The sequence below is a fragment of the Mesitornis unicolor genome, unplaced genomic scaffold (assembly GCF_000695765.1).
Source record: "Mesitornis unicolor isolate BGI_N332 unplaced genomic scaffold, ASM69576v1 scaffold18521, whole genome shotgun sequence".
NCBI lineage: Eukaryota > Metazoa > Chordata > Aves > Mesitornithiformes > Mesitornithidae > Mesitornis > Mesitornis unicolor.
The window spans coordinates 19,877-37,303 of NW_010163316.1; the positions used below are offsets into that span (position 1 = coordinate 19,877).

Here is a 17,427-nt window from a genome sequence, read left to right on the forward strand (position 1 = left end):
CTACATCTCTTTCAACTTTGAAACTCCCATTGAGTTCATCTGGAATAATGTAAGAGAAACAATGAACTATTTGGCCAAATGGGCAAGTTTATGCTTCTCACTAATGTTCATTCTTCTTCCTCCCTTTGTTTTTCCCTCTGCAAAATTATGTTGTTTCAAACTTCAATGAATCTGGGAAAAACAATTAGATCCTTCTGGTGTTAATCACAGAATTGCTGAGGTTGGAAGGGCCTCTGGAGGTCATCTGGGCCAACCTCCTGATACAGCAGGCCCATCTAGAGCTGATTGCCCAGGACCGTGTCCAGATGACTTCTGGGTATCTCCAAGGATGGAAACTCCACAACTGCTCTGGACAACCTGTGACATGGCTCAGTCACCATCACAGTAAACCATCCCCTGATGTTCAGCTGAAGCCTCCTGCGTTTCAGTCTGCAATCACTGCCTCTGGTCCTGTCACTGGGCACTACCATGGAAACTTATTCAAAGAAAGATCAGATTTTTATCATAATTAGGCAAAACACACAAACAGAAAATGGTCTGGCTCTTCCCAGCCCTGCACTGGCTAAGAATATTGATGTTAAGACTTTTCATCTGATTTAATATGGAAATGGATGTTGACCTCTCACGTTTTCTGTTCCTTCCTATTCACTTTTGAGTCTGTCAGTCATTTTCAACCATATGTAGAGCCAGATTCACAGCTTCAAAGATAAATGAAAACTTTAAAGTTCTTAAACTTAAAAAAAAATAAATAAAAAAATCTGTGGCAAGATAGAGAGGCCTAAGAAATGACAAGCAGAACACGGTAACATGGCTTGGGTTTTTTTTAGCAGTAGCTAACACTGCTGGCCCATCACAGTACCCAGACCTCTGAATTAATCACAGACTGCCATTTTTGTCTGGTGGTGTAAACGGAATTACTGCAGCATGAACACAGGCAATTCACACAAATCCACAGGAGACCAGGCTTCGCTAGTTCTGCAGCCTATGGGACTCTCTCTTTGTTGCTGTGTTTGCTTACCACTACAGAATTAAATTGTACTTGCCCTAATCTATGACACTTCTATTACAGTATAACAGCATCCATCTATGAGTTTTGCTCCAACTATACCAGTTTCCACAGTGTTAAAATGGTGTAAATAGTGTGCATAAACAAAGCTACAGTTAAATAAATGTGAAAACTCTGTTTACACCAGCCCTCTGTCACAAAATAATCAGCCTTAAATCAAAACATGTTTGAATTTAGAACCACTCTGCCCACTCTAGGATCTTGTGATGATCAGGCAGGTAAAATGGTGTTGAGCCATTTCTCAGAGGGTATGTAATAAATGCTTTGTTCCGAGTAACAGATTTTTGAGCTGCTTATTAGGAGGGAAGGATGCAAACTGTAAGAATAAAAGGAAAAGCTGTCTCCTTGCCTCCTTCATGCTAATTAATGGATTCAGAAGCTGTACTGAAAAGAATTTAAACTCGTGACAGTCATAAGAGAACAGATCAAAGAAGAAAAAAACCAGACTAAGTCAAGGAAAAGAAAGCTGTACATGCCTTTCAGTTAACAGACAGAATACAGGTCTGGAGGAGGTAAGATTTGTATTTTTTTATTCTAACCAAAATTTTCTCTATTGCTTCAAAATTATGCTTCAGAAGAGGCTTGACTATCTCTGAAATGAGCTCTGAAATATTCTGTTTCTTTGGCTAGAATTCTTTTCAGTGAAGTCATCAGGTTTTATACTTTGCCTGTGTAAGGTAGGTAGATTAGCTGGATACTATCAAGTGGGATCTGTTGTGCTATTTAAATGACTGAAATGTGGATTTCTCCTTCACTATATTTGATTAATTAGATTTTTAACTGTTCAATTAGATTTTTAACTGCTTTTAGGTGGATGATTATTCCCTTAAGACTGGAAATTAAAATTACAATATGAATTCCTTGCACATATAAGTATAGATTGTCAGCAGATATAAATTAGTATAACCATCTGAAAATCAATAGATCTCTGAGAGTTGATGCCAATTGAAAACCTAGCCCTGGGAGTAACAGAAATAAAGAAACAACTACTTGTAGTTGTAAGGACAATATTAGTCTTACTTCTGAATAGTTTTTCTTGTTCAGGTAAATTGCCTTTCTTTCTATATTCCTGACAGATTTTACTTCAGAATTCTGCCATCACTTAGTATCTAAACAGACCATGTCAAATTCTCTGTTGCATTGAGGTGCAAATACCTTGATGTCAGTGGAGCAATTCAAATATAAACTAAAGTTACGGTTTTGAGTTTTGGCTTAAATTGGGACAGTACCATAATGTATATAGATCTACTCAGTTCTGAAGATATCAGATTGTTTTGCCTCCCTAAAATAATCCCATTAAAACAAAAAAGTTGTTGACATTATGTTTTAAAGATAAAAAAAATATTTATTGCACTGAGGGACTGTATTTCTATCCTGCAGGTTCAAGTAGGACCAAGCTCACAAAATGCCCAGAAGAAACAACCATCCAGATGGCAACTTTTTCAGAGGGAAAGTACACCACTATCTTTCATCAGAAGAGTAAGCATAAAGCAAAACCTATGTTAGCATGTAAGCTAGTGAAAAATATTTACATTGAAAGAAATATACAAAAGAGTACCAGGAAAAGTCACCACTGTATATAGGCGGAATGCATTTTAGTTGTCTCTAATGTTTGTCATGGCAGAATCATAAAGAGCCCTCAACAGTTAAGAAAAATCAGAACTGCAGAATTCAAGAATCTAGAGTTTGATGATATAATCACAAGTTATTAACCTTTACAATAAAAATATCAGGTTTATTGAGGCTTATTTAGAATTTTCTTCTGAGGCTATTGCAAGGTGATCTTTACACTAAGCTTTCTCTCCAGATGTACATACCTCTCTTCAGAACCTCAAAGGCACATTGTCTCACCCTAAAGAATAATGTAAGTGAAAACCCCAGAGAAGTGGTTAAAACACCATCAAAAAGCAGATGGATGCATCAATGCCATACAAATGTGACCCTCAGTAAATTGTTTTTGGATGAAACTCCACTTAAGGAGAACTAATCCAAGTTAATACTTCGTTAGTTTTGGCTTACAATAAATTATGTTGGGTCCCGGATTACTAGAGACACTATCCCACTGGTGGTGAGTTACTGCTTTAGACAGGTATTTCCAATGTGTGTGGGATATCTGTATATCAAATGCACTTCTGGTTTACTGATCCCCAGACTTGGTGGCTTGTCCCACACACATACATACTGCAAGATATTTGTTTCTCCATGTTCATCCAAGGGCAGAGAGAATAAACAAAGGAGAAGGTGCTCTCATAGTCCTTCCACAGCAGCTCAGTTCTCCAAAAGAGAAAGCTGGCTAATCGTGTCTCAGTACTTGAAACTAAGGACACTCACCTCTGTCTGCCGTGAATTTCAGAGGCTGCAACTGTAAGCGGTTTTTGTAAATACACAAGTCACTCTCTCCTTCCAGTACCAGAAGGAGCATTCAAGATATAAGCACTCATTACTAATATTACAGCTGCAACTTTAACTGGAATAGCAAGAAATTGCATACACGCCTTTCATACTCGCCTCTGCATAGGTAGGGCAGGAGTTAGATGGAAAATAAGCGGTTAAAATCACCAACTCCAGAAATGACATACATTCTGTGGGGAATACAAGCTAATGGACAGCTAGAACTCCACAGCACATGAAAAGCAGAGAACAGTCTGAAAATGCAGAAAAGTCCGCAACTGTCTGGAGATGTCATCTCTCCAAGTTTTAACTGTGCTGGGGACAGTGACAAAAGCAGTGGGGCAATCTCGTAACTTTGAAGATTAGCTGCACCAGGAAGCATGTGAATGCCATGGGCTGTATTTTTTGATTAAACAGATCTTGAAGGGACAGGATTAAATTGCAAGATTCAGGTCCTTGCGAAAAATAAAATGCCTTTGGCTTCAAGGGGCTTCATGCTTCAAATAGCACACAGGGCGTTCAGACAAAAAGACAGCCTGTTCTGTCACATGAATGTCCTTGCATCTTCTTTCAGGCTTCTTAGGCCAAAAGTGAACACTCCTTCATGAGCCTCTGAGTCAGTGAAAATGACAGCAAAGAGATACAAAAGGTCTCTGATATGCCCCACTCCTCAGTCCCCATGGAAAAGCCTGGTGGTAATTACTGCAGAGCAGCTGGATGCAAGATAAAGAAAAGTATGTTAGAATGGGTTTATCCTGACTCATGTGGTCATTCCTTCTTTTTCTCTTTTCCCATTAAGTGATTTGCAGGCTGTTCTGCTCCTGAATATGCAAAGAACAAAAAAATGGGGAGTGAATTCTCTTTCTTAACAGGGAGGGTATTAGCACAGGAGGAAGGGTTTTATAGACTAGGAAACTTGGAATTACTTTGTCTGCTTGCTTTCTGACAGACAGTGGAACTGTGCTACATCTCCCAAGGTAAGCAGCAGGAAGGATGCCTTCCAGCACAGTCTGCAAAGCCTATGTTGCCTAAAATGACCTAGCGACACCAATACTGTGCCTACTATGTCACGACAAAGAGCTAAAGAATTACAGAGCTCCTTAAGAATAACTCAATGTTTCTTACTCACATTTTGAGGTTATGCAGTGTTTTATGTATCCAAAAAACCCTTCTGTCACCAGCAGCTGTTGCAATATTATGCAATTAGGTTACACTTCTCAATACTTGCTGCCTGGAGAAATGTAACAAATAAACATGAGCTGTGTCTCTGCAGATGTGACATTTAATTTATTTCACATTCTCTTCAAATATTGCAATGCTGTTTGCTGGATTTACAGGCAGGGATTTTTTTTAGAAGCAGCAGTCACTGGTAGATTACTGTCTTTGAGGCAATACATTCCTCATTTTTAAAATGCTTAAGAACTTGGCAGAGAATTTAGCTAACTGCTTAATCTACAGAGACTAGCTGAAGTTACTGATACGTTGTCTATTCTCTGAGGTAAATTCTGCTCCATGCCTTTCCCTGATAAAAGGATAATGACACAAACTTTTGCTCTGATCATTCTTGCTCCTAGAAGAAGGCATCTAGTTCTGGTCATTACTTTGTTTTGCTTTCCCAACAGAGCTCTGGGTATCGGACTCTTCATTCTGGTGCTGGCAATTTTACTTATCTTTGGCTGCTGGTATTACAGAAGACGCAGTGGCTATAAAAGTCTGCGGGTAAGCATGGCAGTTTGCTTTCTAGCATGGTAGTATTTTGACAACATATTGTCATTCTGCATTACATTAATGCAGAGAACATCAAATCTGTAATAGGACACTATTGTATCAGGCAATATAATACACTGACATCTACACAGGTAAAACAACACAATATGAAACACACCTTGCCCTGAAGAACTTGCAAGTCAGGCAAAGTGGTAAGAGGAAGGAGAAGCATCGGGACAGGAAGCCAGTTGCCCAACTTTGTACAACACATCAGTGGAAAAACTGATCTCTAGGAAGCATTAAATTTAATATTTAGACAAAACAAAGATGTGCTCTGTATATTTTCATTTAAATAAAAAAACATACTCACTACTCATAAGACTTATCCCTAAATAAGAACAGATACGATTAGAGTAAATCTAGGAAGCAGAGGAAAAATAACTGCTACGAACAACTAAGTAAATATTATGTTCATGTATAGGTAATGCATAATGTATCTAATTTGTATAAAAGTTGCCTTGCAGTTTTAAGATTTACAAAAAAGCAGGTCAGGTTTGAGGTTTGCTTTCTAAACATTACTTCTAAAAACTTCTACTTTGTGTCTTCTTAAAAATATTAAAAAAGTACAGTCCTTCTCATAACATCTGTTGTTAGAAGTCTCAAAGCTTTATCTTTGAAGCTCTGGTCTCTCTCCTGTCAAAGGGAGGTCACTTTTAATACTTTAAAGTGAAAGCATTATCCAATTACACGTTTTACAGAAAATACCTTTTAGTTGTTCTAATATTTTGAAAAATAGGTGACCATTTGGAATTAAAAAACATACAGAATCACAGAATCACACATTTAAGTGATTAATTAAATTAATCACATTTAATCACACATTACCTTTCATTTAAGTCAGTAAATCCATCTGCTTCAAGTAACTTTGTCCTGTTACCTTTCCAGTGATCTATATATTAATTGGAAGAATACATAAAACCTGAACTTTCATAGTGAACTGTTGCAAAAATGAAGCTAATACTCAAAAACACCTTAAAAGGAAACCTGAATTCCTTCATGCCTGCTCTGTACATCATGGCAAAAAGCACAATCACTTTTTCAATTCCCTCTCATTGCAGATTGCTGCTTTCTGGTTTTGAAAATAATTTTTTTGTTAGGCTTTTTGGCTAGGGGAGAATTAGTACTGAATGTATACAAAATTAATGGTGGAAAAATTAAAAAGGTTGGAGATTAAAGAAAGAAATGGGTGGGATAATAATAAGGAGGTAGCCAGGTACATGAGAAGGTGTCAGTTCCTGCAGCAGTCCTGGACCTAAAAAACGTGATCCTCATTTTTCTGGTAGTGTAATTGGTTAATATAGGAAAGAGAGTGTGTCTCAGCAGAGACAGCAAAAAGTGGTAGGTAGATGACCTCTCTTATATGCTGGCATTGTATCTGGCCCTAATCCCAGATTCTAATACATACTGTAAATGTGCTGTCAACTGTTAAATGATGCATAATTTGCTCCAACTTAACATTCTCTTCTTCCTTTTGTCTTCACTATATTTACTCATGATCTGACACAGAGCAAAAGGTCTAGTATGGGCACAATGCGAACTGTGGCAGGTGAGGGAACAACGCTGGACTGCAAAATGGCTCTGCAGGAGTACAGAAACCTTAATTCTGTGGTAAGTCGCATCTCAGGGTTTCATTTAGTTACAATAATAAGACATGGTGAGACAATCTGGGTAAACAGTCACTTATTGATTTCTTTCTTGGGATGTGCTCTCTAGGTTGAGTCTTCATTGCCCAATTCAAATGCCTCTAAATTAACTATAAAAAGTAGTAGTTTGCACAATTTTTACTGTGCAAAGGGTATTTAAAATCTATTATTAATTATTCTTCTTTTAAAAAAATCTTTCACCTAACTTAAATTGTATTATCATTATGCATCTATTAGAATGATCTAACACCTGAATGCTGAAATATACTGAATAAACAAACATCTTCCTAATAGATATCCTGCCATTCTGACAAACAACAGGAATTGTCAGGGAATGTTACAAAACTTCAAGGTTTTAGCTCCTCTAATAATTATGGAAAGATGAACAATCAAACCTGTAATTTTAAAAAAGTTAAAATAACTTAACTGATAAATATATGTGTCAAATTATGGGTGTGTTTAAATAGTTTTAGAATAGGGAGAAGTTTGATTTACAATCCATTTTAAATACGCTGCCCAAATTGTTAACATTGGAAATAAGACAAGATACCTGCATTAGACTCTTAAAGTTTTGATGTTGTTCTGAGTTCTCAATATAAAAAAAATATTCTTTAAAACAAATCATGTCCTTACAATACTGAAAATTTTCTTTTTGGATGAATGACACAAACAAAATGAATGTAATCTTATGCAAAACCAAAAAACATATTAGCAAAACCTAACCTTAAAAACATAAAGACATAATGAATGAGTTCAGCTATTTTAAGCTGCAGTACCATACAGCTCACTGCATCTTTAATGTAATTTTCTTGTACCTCAATTGCTTTTTCAGTCTTTCACATCCATTTTCTTTACCATAGGTACCTGATGCTCCACCAGCTTATGACAAAATTGCTGCAGATCAGTCTCCACCACCTTATTCACCATGATAATGCAAAATCTTAAACTCTAAACATACCGATTCGATTTCTTCATGATTTCACTGAATTTCCTTTACATGCTTAACTTTCTTAAAGCTAAAATAATAATTAAAAAATCACATGCTCTCACTAGCAGTTGCTGAAAATTATTCTTGCTTAGGTTAGAGAACTGGTTCCTGTAATGCCTCAATAAATCTGAATGTGCTTTTAAGTTTTTAATTTCCTGTGGTCAGATTAAAACACTATACTCAAGTCTGGGCATCTTGCATCCTTCATAGATCTACGAAGAGTAAGTACATACCACTGAGTATCAACCAGAGTAGAAACTGTTGGCACCTTTGTTTTCATCTTCCACACTTACTCTCCCTTTCTTTAAAAAAATAAATACATAAACCATTCCCTAGAAAGCAATGTACAAGAATCTGTCATAAAAAGGACAACATTATTTGACTACATGTCCTCTTACACAGACTAACCATTTTTCCTACCAGCAGTTCTAAAATTAATCTGCAAAAAGCGAACATGTTTTACAACAGGCTTTTACTTCACATATATATCCAGAATGAAATCCTCATAAAACATGATCCAGACAACCTAGGAATTTCTGCTTAGAGTTCATATTATTTCATAGCAGTCAGTGGGTATAATGGTGATCACCTTTTGTTTCCTCCTGGCAGTCGTGTGAGAAACCAAAAGAATTTGATAGATACAGAGCTGTACATGTCATCTCTTTCCCACATGACAAAGCAATATGAGAAAAAGTGTTAAGCTCATGTTCCTTGAAGAATACAGAAGACAGCAGACTCCAAGATGTTAATTTTTCAAGAATGCCAGAAAACTAACAGTAATAGAAAACAATGAATTGTGATGCACACAAATTAGGATACATAAATTAGGCAGTTATTGTTTACTTAGCCTATTTTGTTATTGCTTACTTGCCAGATTATTACTTAACATTATATGCAGATAAAATTAATACACAAGGCCTGATATCTCACAGCAGGAGGCAGCTAAAACTGTACAACTTCCATTAAAATGAAAAAGAGGTGCAGAAGAAAACATTTTTCATTAAAAAACCTATTAACTGCTGTTAGTAAAGAATCCAGTTTGTTGTCATTAAATATGCAAACACAACTTAAAAAAAAGCTTTAAATGCAAGGTAGATTTACTTGCCTAACATAAACTTCATATGTGGTGATAAATAACTTGACATCAGTGTTTAGAAATGTTTCTTTGGTAATAAAAATATTTATACAGATTAGTAAAATTAGATACCTGTTCAAAGGTAATAAATATCTGTAATTGCGGTGAAAGGTTATAGTCCACATATCTGTTTTTGTAAATTTATTTGATATTTGTATTTACAAATGTAGAGAGGTATTTTAATTAAAAAAGCTGTCTTACATGTGTAATTTCCAATATACACCTTTAAGAAAAAAATTGTTTACTGACAGGAAGAATAATACACAGGGAAATATACAAAATGCCAGCTTGCAGCTAGTAAGTGCCAGAGATGCAGAATACAATGACTGACTACATGTTTTGCAAAACTGGTAAGCTAAAGCTTGAGGCTAATGATCTTAGCAGTTCTGTACTCTGCAACTCTCTACCCTGGGGCAAAATCCTTTCAAAAGACTGTGTGGTGCTACATTTGAATGGAACTGACACACACATCCATGGCTGAGAAAGAAGTAATTTCTATAACTTCTTTCTAGTAATTAATCGTTAAGTGCTTAGAGTTCAAAAACCTTTATGTGATCCCACACAATTTTCAGTAGTATCAGCAATACCTTACTAGTCATTTCAAAAGCTCATGAGGAAGTTAACACTGACCAAGTAGAAACATTGATTTATTTCCAGAATCACATAAGGTCAAACTGCTGGAACTTTCCAGGAAAGGCTTTCACATTAGACAGTCATATGACCCCAGAGTAATAAATCAAAATTTAGGTTTATAACTTCTCTCGTAAGGTCATGTATAGGGAGGGTATAAAAGTCAAAGATCTTCTGCTCCTCTGTTTTTACACTCTTTGTAATCAGGCTGCAGCCAGATGCCTTGTATTACAACTATAATTCTCAACAAACATGACCTTTGTGCTTTATTTTCTCCCACCAAATGAGCAAATGAAGAAACTCATGGGCAATTTGAGTTCTCCCCCAAGATGCTGATGAAGAGAGGTGGCTGGTCATAGCTGGAGAATGAAGCTCTGCTAGCTACTGGCCTACATTAAACTGCTTCCATCAGAGAAGCAGGCACACTCTTATTAAAATAAAACTTATCTGTACAAGAGGATCTTAGCAAGATCTCTATAGCTATGCATGCAACCCTTATGTAGATAAAACGAAAAACTTGAAAATCAGGCCTTTCATTAATATAGTGTGTTTTGGTGAGATTGGTAAATTACAATGGCAGTAGCAGCTGCATTGTCTGGTTTTGGATTCCTGGTATGATCTTGCTGGATCATCTACTTCTAATCCACAATGTAGCCTTAAGAGATACCAGAATATCGGTCAGCCATCCCAGCCATTGCAAAAATGTAAAATGCAGGTGGTCCTAACAAATGCAATCTTCCTAGCATACTGAACCATGCAGCAAAATACTCACCGGACCAAGAGGCATGGGGTATATACCCCATAGGTCAGAGTATTATGATAGAAGAAAGTACCAAGGACTTGCCACAGGAAGCACTTGGTTTCTTGGAGGCTCACCGGTCCAGTGTAACAGGACTGGCATGTGCAGCTGGTTGCCAAGACAATCCAGTGATGTTCTCCTCAGCAATTTCTGTTGGCTGAAGCAACCTGCTGCAGCTGAAGACAAAGATAATCCTGGCTGTATTAGTATTAACATATTGCCTCTAATTTTTCAGTTAAATAAAAAACTGCCATCATATTTTGATTCATATTTATGCCTAGCATCGATAAAATATCCATTACTTTACTGGTGTATATCCTTGTATTTATTAGACGTATGTGTCACCAGAGGCTCTGCAGAGCAGGGCACTGGCGAAGTCCCAGACCAGACCCAGCAGCAGGTGGGAGCAGGATGCAGGACACACAAATCAGGATCAGAGCCAGAGGAACTGGCAGGGTTCTGCTTGGACTTCAGCCACTGCAGGACTCAGATGGACAGAAGGTTCCAAGACGGAAGGGCTCCAAGACGGAAGAAGGGTCGAGACCTTCATGATCCCTCAGCTTTATATTGAGTATGATGTATGTGGGATGGAATACCTAGTGGGTCAGTTTTGGGTCTACCTCCCCCGTCCCCGTAGGCACAGACATGGTACCCATGGTGAGACAACTGACCTTGAGCATATCTTCTAGCAGCACTGTTTGGGAAAAACATGCTGCCAGTTTTCAGCAAGTTCAGTCACTGAGACGAGACTGAAAAGTAAAATCACTAAATAGAAAATTAGTTCTATTTAACTCAAACCAGGACATCTGCATATTAAACTGTGCAACAAAACTGAAAGGTCGTTGCATGTTCATGCCATTTCATTAAACATATTTTGTTGCCCATTAGATCTGAAAAGTACTTTAAAGTTTCCACTACTGTCTTTTGACGACATATCTGCACTGAACTTTACATACAGTAATGTGCAGGTTTTGGCTGGGAGAAAGTTAATTTTCTTCATAATAGCTAGTATGGGGCTGTGTTTTGGATTTGTGCTGAAAACAGTGTCGACAATACAGGGATGCTTCTGTTATTGCTGAGCAGGGCTTACACAGTCAAGGCTGTTTCTACTTCTCATACTGTCCTGCCAGCAAGTAAGCTGAGGATACACAAGAATTTGGGAGGGGACACAACTGGGACAGCTGACCCCAACTGACCAAAGGGATATCCCATACCCTATGATGCTCAGCACATAAAGCTGGAGGAAGAAGGAAGAGGTGAAGTTTGGAGTGACAGCATTTGTCTTCCCCATATGCATGATGGAGCCCTGCTTTCCTGGAGTTGGCTGCACAGCTGCCTGCTGATGGGAAGCAGCAAATTAATTCTCTGTTTTGCCTTGCTTGTGTGTGTGGCTTTTGTTTTACCTACTAAACTATATGCCTTGTGCCTATAGGAATATGAAGGACAGACCTTTGTCCGTCTTCTCCTCATCCACATAGAACCATGCCTCAGATTTACTCATCAAAAGAGAACCAGAGACTACTGGGCCCTATTTTACCAGGAAAAAAAAGGCAGAATGTAGAATCCACTGTGACATCACTATTGACGCCTAAGACAGAAGCCACAGTTACTGCCTTCTTTAGTTCCCCCAGAAAACTCTTGCCATGTGATAGTGGTAAACACCACGCTTGCTGGACTCACATGGGCCAAAACCTGAACAATGCCTGAGACCTAATATAAATACTTTAGTCTTTGAAGACTAATTTTGTAAGGTCTTTTCAGCTCTGCTAACTTCTATTTCTGGATGGGATAAACAGACTGCTCTGCCGCACATTCTCTATGTTACCTGCTTACACAGAAAACCAGCCTTCCTTCTTCCCAGTTATTTTTTGAATTTAGCTTATTAACAGCTGCATTCTTGTAGCTATTAGGGAAAAGAACTGACTCATTTTTGTTGAAGAGTATTTCCTAAGAAAAACGTGTAATCTTTCAATTTCTATCAGTTTGTCCTTTCTTTTCTGTTTCTGTATAACATCACTTATACCACAAGTAACTCTTTACTGATAGTCAGAAGCAAAACAGCTGCCCCTTTTAGACTGTTCAGTGCTAGATTTGTTTTCTGCAGTTGTTTGCAGGAGGAACTTCTGGCTTGTCATCTGGTAACCATATACAAACAAAATTTGGAACTGCTTCAGAATTTGCAGTAAAATAACAAAATCATATAGTAAGTGTGAATATTCCCTGAATATTAATATCCTGTAGAGGCATTCGTGCAAGAATAAGATGCCTACCTTGTAATACATTACTTCTATTTCTGTATTTCCAGAAATCTCTTCCTGAACATTTTTGGTGTCAACACAGGTTTACGAAGCCTGTGTTTTTTACATTTGTAATCCCCAGGATACACAGTCCACATGCTCTACACCTCTTGTGTTTTGGTTTTGCCTTCTCTAACAGGAAGGATAACAACAATATTTCACAGTCAATTCCTCATTCAAAACTGCTTTTTAGGAGGACTCATGCATCTCTCCTACCACTTCCTAAACTGGAGAAGAATTTTATGTTTTTATGTCCACTGTTTTTTCTGCTCTGCTTCTCTGAATTACTGCTCACTTTTTCCCAATACTCTAATTCTCTGGCTGCAAAGTATGTTCTTTCATGTCACAGACAAGCCCAGCCTGAGTTCATACAACTCTCCCAGAACTACTGTTGGAGGTTACATACGCATACTGGGGAAAATTAACTCAAACTTGGTTTATTTCTTGTTCTTTCCACTAAATATTCTCTACTGGCCACTATAATGAGGTAAATGCCCAGTCCAAGATGTGGCTGATACAAGGACTGGACTGCTGTACCAGCCGTAACACTTGCATTCCACGTGCCAAAATCAGAAACTCACTTTCAAATATGGGCTGTTTATTAACAAAAGGTTATGTTCTTGCATCAATTTCTTAGGCCATGGAAAGAGGAAAACATTTAAAGACAAGTCTCCCACAGTTTTTGTGTTTGTCTTTCAAAAGTTCTTCTAAGATCACCTTGAGGAAATGCATTCTACATGCAAGAACAATACTTTGAAGGTATAACATGTAGTTGAACTGTAGCATACTGGCCAGACAAGCCTCAAACAAACTACAGTAATTTTAGTATTGGCATGTTGTTAATATGAATTAACATTGCTTTTATAAATAGATGTAAGCAATTCCTCTTCCCCAGTAGCTGAAATGGAATATTACTCTAAAAATACCTGCTTTTTATGCCGCATAAACTGATTCCATCATAATTCTACTCTTTCCTTATTAAACCAAGATACCCTGTGACTACACAGTAATACCCAATCCCTAATCCCTCTTTGATATTCATTTTACTGCTGCACGTAATTAAAAAAACGGAGTAAGGAATGATTCTACAAATACTAGCAAGTTATGTTGACAGGATCTCAATGTATATGCTAGGACTAGGTGCCCATAACCTATACATAGCCAAAATAGCCTGATCCTACACTCTTACATTTACTAGAAGGAATCAATATGAACAACTAATCAAAGAAGCAGTGTCTTATTTTTATGACATCAATATTGACAAGCAAAGTTCTAAAGCCTGAAGACAGTCACAAAAATCAGTTATAGTGGTTCCTTTCCAATCTCATTTTCTTCTGGTATTTTTTATAAATGCTGCCTGTCAGTGCCACTCATATTCCTGAAAACAATTTCATTTTCTAATTATTTTTCTTCTTTCTAAAAAGCAAGAATAGGAGAAAATAAAGCAGTAACCTAGTTGTCTAACCTTTAGTTATGGATGGGATGCTGGAAGAGGAGCCAAGGGACCACAGATTCTGTTCCTAGTTCTTCCATGTTGCTATGAGAACACTGTACTTTATTGTGTTCATCTGCAAAAGGTGGAAAATCTTATTTATGCACATTTTAATACACTTTTTGTGTAATAAATTTCATTTCAATAAACATTATAAGTAATAAATTTCCTTTACTTTGCTTTTACATACTATTTCCATTTAATGTGTTTAGTTCTGCTGAGATTTTAATAAGATACTGTAAGAACATCAACTTTCATATAAATAACTAAATTTACTAAGTCTCTTTATTCTAGGAAAGAGACAACCAACATGGCAGAGGTCAACACAGGACACATGGAAAAATGAGTAAAGAGCAAAGGCTTATTGCATCCTACAATATAAACACTATTTGCATCAAACGAAAGCAGCAGGTGTCAGGAGCAGAAACAGATTTATTTATACAACACTATGTGAAAAATGCTTTTGCACAGGACACTGTGGATGCTAATAGTTTACATATGTTCAGTAAGAATTCTAGAAAGGATTGGTCAGTTTCATCAAGAAAAATACGCTGAAGGCTATTAGACTGAAAGACCCCCACAGCTGTCTGAGGACACCTCTGGCTCACAGATGAGTAGGTATCAGGAGAGTATTTGGGCCTGATGTTATGCTCTTTTGGACTGCTACTGTTGACTGCTCCAAGAGACATAATGCTGGGACAGCTGGACCTTCAGCCTGATACAGCATTACTAATCTAATTTTGAGTCAGCAAACTCACTTCAGGGGCAGCCTGAAGAGAACAGGTTACATGAATTTAAGCCTTTGTGAGTACCTCCTCCTTTTTTTAAAGGAAGCAGCTTCACCCTAACAAACATTCATACATCAATAAAAATGTTTAATTTATTTTAAAATTAACTTGGGCTACTAAAATTCTGTGCTACCACAAATGCAAGCAAAACCTACGAAACAAACTCTGTGATGAGGCTATGGACACTCTTAAAATGTCAGCTTTTAGTCATTTTCTGAGATACTTACATGAGGCATAACTTTCTCTTACTTATCATCAGGAGAATTTTTGCCTCACTTTTTGCACTGTACTCTTTGCTATGTCACGCAGTACAATCAGAGTGGGTTTGAATGACTTGTCAGAAACATACTTGGCTTGAACAGGTACTTCTATGACTCCTAATACTTGTAAAATTTAACTGCTTCTAGTATGGTAGAGGCAGAATCCCTAGAAGAAAATGGCAGCACATGCACATATGGGTGTAAACGGTAAGGCAAAATGAACGTAATTTTCTACTCAAAACAAAGCAAAATTAGTGTACAGAATGTATCAGTTTAGGTAAATATCAAACATATCATCCAAAATGTTGAAAGTCATTAATAAACCCAAAGTTTTTTATATAATATAGCATCTGAGTATCTGTATATAGTATCTGAAGGGGTCTAAAACCAAGACATTTTACAAGCTCTGAAAAACTGAACATGTTTTCTTCAAAGATTTATTTTTATATATATATTCATTTATATGTGTAATTAAATGTCTTTTTAACTTCAAGTAAAGATGCAAGTACTTCTGCTTTGTCATTGCACCTGAGAATATAACCTACATTTTTACAGTTCTTTTTGTGCTATAGATAGCACTACATATTTGTTACAGAGAACAAAACATAGATATTTACTTTCATTTGAAAGCAAGTCATACTCTGACTGACATTATCAGAGAAGAGTGATGGTAAGAGGAATTTTATTCATAAAAATTACTAGATTTTTTTTACAAAATAATGAATTACACAAACCCAATACATAGCAGTCTCAAGCTTTTCCCCAATAGGATTTGACATCTGAACATGTGTCCAGTAGAGAATCATACTCATGAAAATTTTAACCAAACTGAATCAAAATTTGTGTGTTGCAAAGTTTATGCCTGCCAAACTATAAAATACTTATAAAACAATTATATTATTGTACTAATTCATAAATTTTATATGAAATCATTCACGTAAGTAGCTTGAGTTCCTCGTTCCTCAATTAAGCTCTTCTAACTTTTCATTAGAATTTATTATAGCATAAATTTTTTTACTAATTAGCACATAGAAAAATGTCATGCAAGATTTTTTTCTTCATCCAGGCTGCCTGCAATAGTAGAGCCTAGACTTAATTTTTCCAGCAGTGTAGATAATCACTCCACAGCAAACATAAATAAAGGAAAAACAGCCATTGTAAGAGAAGAAAAATCAAAGAAAGTCAGTCCCAAGGTTCCACCACTGATACAGAAATAAAATGCATTGATAGTATATATGGTTTTAAGAGTATGTAAAATGTCCATGAAGAAACTGCCACTCTGCCATCTTCCTTTATTGGAAAAGTTACCTGCAGCCTTCAACTGCAAAATGCAGTCAGATTTAAAAAGACTTAATACTGTAAACTCTGACACCACTTCCTACTAGGTGTCTCCAAAATTGATTACATAACACCTTTAATAAGCATTTAAAAAAGTGTACCAGGTAGCCTTTTCTAAAACAAAAATAAACCTTCTCTCACCACCAAACTGGCAGCTTCCATCTGTCCCAGGCCTGAGATAAGATGGAGATTGCTGATGCAGAAAGAAGCATTTTCCCCATTCAAATATTTTAGGTAGTGCAGAACGGGAAGGTATCTATGGAAGAAACAAGCCTTTCTTCCCCCCACTTTCTCGAGTTAACTGGTTACTAGATTACTTTTCAGAACAATATGAAGTGCAGCTAACACAGAGGGAGTAAGCTGTAGTCTTATTCTTCAACCCAAGATCCAAACTGCCAAACTGTATATAGCAAATGGGGACGAGAAGGAGAAAACTTGACAGGATGTGAAGCAAAAGCTTAAGATTAATCTTGATGAAAATCATTCTAAGAATGCTTCTAAATACAGATATGTAAGCTTTTATCCCCCTTTGAAGTAATAGCTATTAAAAAGGCAACTAAGATTCATGATAACTTCTGAAATTTTCCCTTCTATTTTCTAAAAAAAACACCCAAGAAAAACAGCAAAAAAATTCCACACATACAAAGATGTTAAGACTAAGACTGGATCTCCCAAGTAACAAACAGAGACTATGACTTCAGATTTTAAAACCATGCTTCTAAAATCATCATCTTCCATAAAACAAGAGCTGCTAGATGGGCACCCTTTCTTTATATGCTAAATGTCAAAAGATAGAAAAAACTTCTCTATTTTGATGAACACTCCATTTCTAA

At 36.8% G+C, this 17,427-nt stretch overlaps 1 protein-coding gene across 1 annotated transcript; it reads left to right on the top strand.

The window, feature by feature from the left end:
• The first annotated feature begins 2,471 nt into the window (after positions 1-2,471).
• MLANA (melan-A) lies at positions 2,472-7,796 on the top strand. The gene is made up of 4 exons (XM_010193932.1): positions 2,472-2,545; positions 5,080-5,176; positions 6,731-6,832; positions 7,728-7,796. Exons 1-4 carry the CDS (start codon positions 2,472-2,474, stop codon positions 7,794-7,796), a joined length of 342 nt encoding a protein of 113 aa, XP_010192234.1.
• Positions 7,797-17,427: the final 9,631 nt, after the last annotated feature.

Excerpts from the sequence above, each read along its gene's own strand:
- MLANA (XM_010193932.1), top strand. The coding sequence starts at position 2,472 with ATGCCCAGAAGAAACAACCATCCAGATGGCAACTTTTTCAGAGGGAAA. Across the intron at positions 2,546-5,079 it reads CACTATCTTTCATCAGAAGA|AGCTCTGGGTATCGGACTCT; the intron begins GTAAGCATAAAG and ends CTTTCCCAACAG. Across the intron at positions 5,177-6,730 it reads GTGGCTATAAAAGTCTGCGG|AGCAAAAGGTCTAGTATGGG; the intron begins GTAAGCATGGCA and ends GATCTGACACAG.